Source organism: Papaver somniferum, chromosome 7 (genome assembly GCF_003573695.1).
Source record: "Papaver somniferum cultivar HN1 chromosome 7, ASM357369v1, whole genome shotgun sequence".
NCBI classification, from domain to species: Eukaryota; Viridiplantae; Streptophyta; class Magnoliopsida; order Ranunculales; family Papaveraceae; genus Papaver; species Papaver somniferum.
The window spans coordinates 269,022,589-269,029,572 of record NC_039364.1 but is presented as its reverse complement, the minus strand read 5'-3'; the positions used below and the strand labels follow the sequence as shown (position 1 = coordinate 269,029,572).

The 6,984-nt window shown below is 36.2% G+C and overlaps 2 protein-coding genes across 2 annotated transcripts in view; both read right to left on the bottom strand.

Moving 5' to 3' along the window:
• LOC113300400 (7-deoxyloganetic acid glucosyltransferase-like) overlaps window positions 1-1,472 on the bottom strand; it is a 6,889-nt gene extending 5,417 nt beyond the window's left edge. The window contains exons 1-2 of the mRNA XM_026549624.1: window positions 839-1,472; window positions 552-759 (exon numbers count right to left, since the gene is read on the bottom strand). Coding sequence (XP_026405409.1) covers window positions 552-759; window positions 839-1,367 — 737 coding nt within the window. The 5' untranslated portion in view covers window positions 1,368-1,472. The remainder of the gene's footprint in view (window positions 1-551; window positions 760-838) is intronic.
• A 1,841-nt stretch (window positions 1,473-3,313) lies between these two features.
• Window positions 3,314-6,403, bottom strand: LOC113293798 (pentatricopeptide repeat-containing protein At1g63330-like). Its single transcript, XM_026542300.1, has 3 exons — window positions 4,437-6,403; window positions 4,170-4,328; window positions 3,314-3,541 (listed from the first exon to the last, which is right to left on the bottom strand). Exon 1 carries the CDS (start codon window positions 6,373-6,375, stop codon window positions 4,513-4,515), a length of 1,863 nt encoding a protein of 620 aa, XP_026398085.1. The 5' UTR covers window positions 6,376-6,403; the 3' UTR covers window positions 3,314-3,541; window positions 4,170-4,328; window positions 4,437-4,512.
• Window positions 6,404-6,984: the final 581 nt, after the last annotated feature.

Genomic DNA, 6,984 nt, shown 5'->3' with positions numbered 1-6,984 from the left:
TGTTGGCGCAATGCGGACGTGTGATGGGATTTATGGAAATTATTTGAGAAATGGGTATAGGAAAAGAGGTTGGTTAATTGAAAATTATTGGTTTAAGAAAAGTGAGGCTTTGATTAATTTTTGAAATGGAAAATGTTTACAAGGAAATTTAGTGTAGCTCTTTGGCTCACTACGTTTACAAAAGGCTCTTTGGCTCTTACTAACTCTAGCTCTCACTCTACTCACTTCTTCACTCACTTGAGTTTTTGATTGTTGTTGGATGATCAAAATGAACCCATTGATTGCCTATTTATAGGATTAATGGAACACTCTAGAAATAAAACATTCTAGAGAACACTTGATCAATCTAAGATTAGTCTAGAGATTGAATATTCTAGACCATGACCAAGGGACCTAGAGACATGGAATATTCTAGAGTCTACAATTGAATTTCTAACTAAAAAAGAGAAGAGTCTAGATATCTCTAGACTGGGCCCAATCAATGGAGATAAGCCCATGGGTGTTTTAGCTAATCTAGACCATCACAAATTATCTAATATCTTTAACAGTAAGCTCTCAAATGCGAAATGACCGGAGCTTCGATATCAAATGTGTTAAGCAAGTGAGCAGTGGCTCTAGTTGAATAGGATGTTTCAGCAATCACAAAATCTAGACTAGGATGGTTCAGATCCTTAGCTCTACAAAAACTTGGTAGATCTCTACACCGAAGAAAGCTTTCCATCCCTGGCACATTCTTTATCAATCTATCCATATCTTCATCTACAAGAATCAACCGTATGTATCATGATACCGTAGTTAATGGAAAAAATGAAGATGAAAAGGACAACTAAAATGATACCTTTGAATGGTACATCACCATGTTCTATAAGCTTTGGCAAACAAAAATAAATCGAGCTAGAACAAGCACTGCTGGTACGGAAAGAAATGGATGGAATACCCAGCTCTCCTGCAACATCAATGGCAAAACCCAAAATACCATCTGCTATGATACAAGATACTGGACCGCGTGCATCAATTTTGAAGCGATCAGAAGTTAGTAAATCTCGGAAACCTGGTCTTATAACATTTTTCAGCCGATGGAACATATCAACGTCTTGAGAATTACGGAAACCAGCAGAGTGAGGTTGATCAGTAGAAAGACCATCTGAAATGGTTTCAAAACAGAAACCTGGAAAACAGCCAAAACGAGATTGAACATCGCTGAAACTAAGATAACTTGAGTGGTTCCGTTGGGTGTTGATGAAAGTCACGTTAATTCCTGATAAACATAGAACTTCAGCTAGTTTGAGCATGGAGTTGATGTGGCCTTGAATTGGAAATGGAAAGATGACTACATGGGGAGATATCAAGGATCCAGTTTTCACCATGATTCTTGTTTTTCTTTTGAGAAAAATTATTCAGGATGATAAAATCAATATGAACAGCAATTATGAATCACCAGAAATGAATTTAAGAACCAGCTAGATATAAAATTTGGTTCTATACATAATAAAGTTTGAGCTACTGAAACCAACCACCATTTTATCTGCCTTGTCAGGACCCACCATGTCGTTACTATTAATGCAAAGAGCTCAAAGAATTTCAAATGAGGACGGCAGTGTAAGAGATCATGATGCAGACGCATTCGTCCGCTTGGACGACTAGTTTCTAATACGGAGTATCTATGGAATAGGAAAATATACACAACCCTGACATCATTTCTTGCCTGCCAGAGCAAAAGCTCATGAACAGAATTCAATTATTTTACGTCTTTCTGCGACAACACTTTATCCGCGTTCCAGTGGGGAATCAAATTGGCCAACAGTCACTACTCATATTAAAAATATCAACAGAAAAGGATTCAGACACCCATACTTGAGTTTTCTTCACTTTCCCCTCAAAATTAGGTGCAATTTAGTGAGCTCGTTGAGAGACCCTGACAGGTGAACAACAACCGCGTTCAGATTCTGAGTATCGGATGTAGTTGATCCAAAGCAACCATAATGTTTCTGTTTCATAGTATCCATAGAGTAATAAAAACTGCACACATTCTTCTACACTTTCAGCTGAAAAGTAGAAGATGCAGCAGCACCTGCTTGATGCTCATACATGGCAGGAATAACAGCAACTCCAGTCGCCAGATGAAACTAGATGATTAAGAGTAGCAGGACAATCTATTTTACAGATTTTAGTAAGACACTAGATACTACGGACCTCACCTACAAGATTTGAAGTTGAATTGCGCAATCAACTTTAAACACCCGATTTGTAAACCGGCGACGGAATTATATCACATACATAAGCTTTTTTCAGCAGCTCTGTTGCTTGGTGATTGTATACAAATCAGCAAGATTATCATACATTTCACATCTCTCGTTATCTCTTGTCTTGTCATTCTACAGCTTTTCCTCCATTAAAATTATCTCCTTAAATTGCCTAATATTGGGGAAATACTAAACACGCTTAGAACTACGTCTGAACCTAAGCACACAGATAAACACTCAAAACTTGATAAATTCAATAAATATTCATAACCCAAACTTCTAACTTGGCTAAAGCCTGTATTTCAAGAAAACTCCAACTCAGGAAAAAATTTTAAACAATAATTCTTGCCTGCAACCAACAACTAGAACAAAAATATCTTGACTAGAAAACTAACTGTGACTGAAAACTCTAACAGAAAATACCTATCTAGGCTTCCTCTCCTCAGACATAGGCTTGGCCTTGAATTCTTTCTTCTTCTTTTTTTTTAATAAATAGGCTTGGCCTTGTCAAATGGGGTCCATAAACTCTTTCAAAGCAGGATGTTAAGAAAACCAATGTTCATGGCTAATGTAAAATTTAGATAAACTTAGTAACAGTAATTACTCGTAATAATGTAATAGCTAATTAAACAAAATTTAGTTACTAGTAACAGTAGTGTCATAAGCTTATATATAATCCAATACTACTAATGTCTTAACTAAATGGTGGTTTGCTAACCGTGAAAATTCATCATACAAGTGTAGCGTGTCTGGCTAAGTTAATGTAACTCCGCTATGCTGGAGTACACCATTCATAAACCATATTTTTCAGCGTAACTGCACTCATATTCCAGTGTGGGATAGGTATTATATGTATAACAAAAAAATCCTCAAACAATCAACATGCCCAAACATACTGCATCTTTGCCGTATGTAGGGACTGAACTTAGAACCACATGATTAAAATCCAACCGCTCTGCCACCTGAGCTAAGATGGCCAGCGATAGAGTAAAAAACCTGGTCTTGGCACAACAATAAACAGCCTCACTAACCAAAAAAAAAAAAACAACAACCATGTTTATTGGTGTGACCTATCTGTATTCAAATCGGGATACCATTTCTTAATATAAGTTAACAAACACAAGCACTAATTTACATGAAGTACTTCATTCTAAGAGATTATAAGAAATCTAACCATGGAATACACACCAAACTTCTTCCGTTTTTATGGAAATATCTCCTCAAAAGTTTTTTTAAGTTGAGGATTTGTAAAGTCCAAAAGCCAAGAGACCATGCAGGACTGTACTCATTTGAAGAATCTGAAAAGGATTACAAAAAATTAAAACCACAGGATTTTATTAAAGATGAAAATAAATAAAACTTCCTAAGATGTAAGCCTCAATGAAATCAAAATTTCGGGAGAACTGATGAGAGTCATGGACATTATCTGTACTAGAACCAAAACTACAGTATGGCAAATATCCAATATGAGACAAAACTATCAAATTACCAGCACCAAAAGTAGACATGTATTCAGACAATTTATCTGATTGACCCAATAAGTAAGTAGTTTGCAGAAGAGCAAAAAAGAGCAAACTACTTATAATTAAACATTCCCTTTTCTAAACTGCACTAAGGTTAATAATTAGACACTGTAAAAGATAGCATAAAAGCAAAAGCCAACTGATTAAGAGATACGAAGGTCGATGGAAACAGCCATCTATTTAAAGGTTATTTTGACCTGGAACACCATTTACATGGCCATGTTACTTCTGGTTTCAAATAACTTCCCCTCTATAACACTCTTCTAGAACTAACGCCCTCCCTAAATAATACCGACCCCATCTTTTCATTAGGTATGTTAGTTTTCTAGAAAGATAAAATACACTAATCATGCACTTTATAACCACCAAAATAGAAGAAATTGCTTGTTTTGAAATGGCATACCATGCAGTTCTTCAATACAATTTTGCCGCATGTTGTTTGGATTCGGTTGTGCAGAAAACTCTTCAAGTGTATGCAAGTTGAGATGTAGAATAAAACAACGAGGCCAACCTTTAATGTCCAAGCATATTTGTCACACATAATCTGGCCACTGCAAATTCTCTGCAAATACAAAGCAATCTTTCAGCCAAACTGATATAATTAATCATTATGAAACTGGAAGCATAGGAAAGCAAAAGAAACCATATATTCATCCATATATGTTCTTACCTGATAGAGATTTAAATTCCTTGCTACTTCCAGTGTTACAAGGTTTAGCAAAAAAGTTAAAAAGCAAAAGAAAAAACTAAAGATCTTTCAGTTCCTCAGTTGAGAGGATACTCATTAACAAAGAAATAACAAAATCACAAGGTGCGAATTTTCTTTCACGCATTTTGCGAAGAAATTGCAATGCCTTCTCAGTCTCCTTCCCTTTAAGAAATCCCTTAATGATGGTATCATATGTTCTAGCAGTTGTTAAACAACACTTCTCTTCCATTTCGATGATTAGTTTGTCAACCTCCAGTAACATCTTTCTATGAAAGAGCCCAGACATCATTGTGTTATATGTCACTACATTAGGAACTAAACCCTTTTCTGGAATCTCATGAAACATTTTTCTTGCATCCTCCAACTGGTCAGCCCGACATAAACCATGAATAAGGATAGTGTACATTTCAATATTAGCTAAGATACCAATACCCTCCATGGATTCAAACAATTCTATTGCCTCCTCTATTTTTCCATTCTTGCAGAGACCGTCCAACATGGTACCATATGTAACTTCATTTGGAGATGGACCAAAAGTTTGCATCACATTAAACAAATTCTTTGCTGCCTCAACTCTTCCATCTCGGTATAGTCCCCTTAATAGTATATTGTAAGTAACTATCGTGGGTTTCAATTTATTTTGTTCCATTTTCTTGAAAAGCTGCATAGCTTCATCCAACTTACGATTCTTGCAATACCCATCCATTAAAGTACTGCAACTGATTACATCTGGTTCAAGGCCTCTATCTACCATTGTGTCAAACAGTTTCACTGTCTCTTGCAGCCGACCTGCCAAACACAGACCATCCATCATTATAGTATAAGTAATTCGATCAGGTTTTATATTTATCTTGTCCATCAATTTGAATAACCCCTCAGCATCTTCCATCATTCCATCTTTACAATGTGAATCTATTACTATATTGGGTGAAATCCCTCGATACAGCATTTCATCAAAGTATTTTCTTGCTTCTTCTTGTTGACCATGTAGGCAATGACCATGAATAATAGTATTATAAGTCATTACATTTGCAGAGATTCCTCTACTAGCCATCTCCTCAAGGAGTCTCTTTGCCTCGTTTAACCGACCTGAAATGCAGAGCCCGTTCATCAAAGAATTGCAAACAACTACATTGGGCACGACATCCAAATCTCTAAGCATTTCGGAGAAGAGAACCAAAGCTTCGTCAACTAAACCTCCTTTGCAAAGTGTATCTATAATCATACAATATGAAACAACATTAGGTCTGCAGTTCCATTTCCCCATCATGTTTTTCAGCCGAAGAGCACGACCAACTTGACCAGTTCTACATAGCCCATGTATAAGAGTATTACATGTATAGGCATCAGGTTGAACCCGCAATTGAGACATTTTAGCAAACACTTCAAAGGCAGGTTCAATCTCGTTCTTGATACACAATCCTTTAATCGGTGTATTGAAAGTGATTGTACTAGGATTATAAACCCTCTTTAAAATCTTCCCAAGCAAACAAAACCCATGATTCACATTTCCTAATTGACAACAGCAATTAATCAAAATGTTAAACGTAGAAACCTTAGGTTCAACACCCTGTAAACTCATCTTCTTATACAACATAATGACATCTGAATAGCATTTGATCTTGGATAATGAACTCAATACATGATTAAATGTATCATTAGACGGTAATGGCCTTTCCAGAATTAATTGATCAAAGTATCTCAAACCATCATCAAGCTTTTTAATCTTTCCTGATTTACACTCATCCCTCACATGACTCTCAAGCTGTGAAATTTTTCTGCTCTTGTTGTTACCTCCTGAACCATAATAATCTCTCACAAAACTATGCAATAGAAATGAATAATGATGATGATTGGAGATTACTCTTGTAATCAGTGATTTCTTTTGTCCCAAATTCATCTTCTATTCCTCTTTCTTCTGAAGTGGATACAGGGGGCTGGTTGAAGCCGGATGTTTTTTACACTTTTACTCCAGTCCCAATGTAATATAGGTGCTTTGGTTTATTTCGAAGGGACGATAATAATTCAAAATCTGCTGGACTGCTACTAATAATATCTTGAACTTTGTCTCTATACGTATAAAATTAACCCGGCTTGATTGGGGTGTACCCAGATAAAAGCCACCCTTTAATCTTGTATTTTCTAAATGGTTAATATGAGCTTGTTTAATTAACACCAAAAATTCTGATTAGGTCAATTAATTGAGTTTAGATTAAAATTTTGAAATTATGAATTCAGTAGATTAAACCTTTTATCTGTCTTACGAGCTCGATTTCGATCAAAAAAATTGGTTTTGAAAATGTGAAAGGTCGGCAGGTCGGGGTCTGGATAAGGTGTCGACCAAGTTTAGCCGGCATGGTCGACGTTTAAATAAGGTGCCCATTAAGTATAGCCGGCATGGTCCGCGGACGAAGAAGACGCCGACCTATTTTAGGACGGAAGGGTCTTTCAATGAAGAATATGCCGACTATCTTGGGCCATTCGGCATGTAATAAATATTTGCTACAAT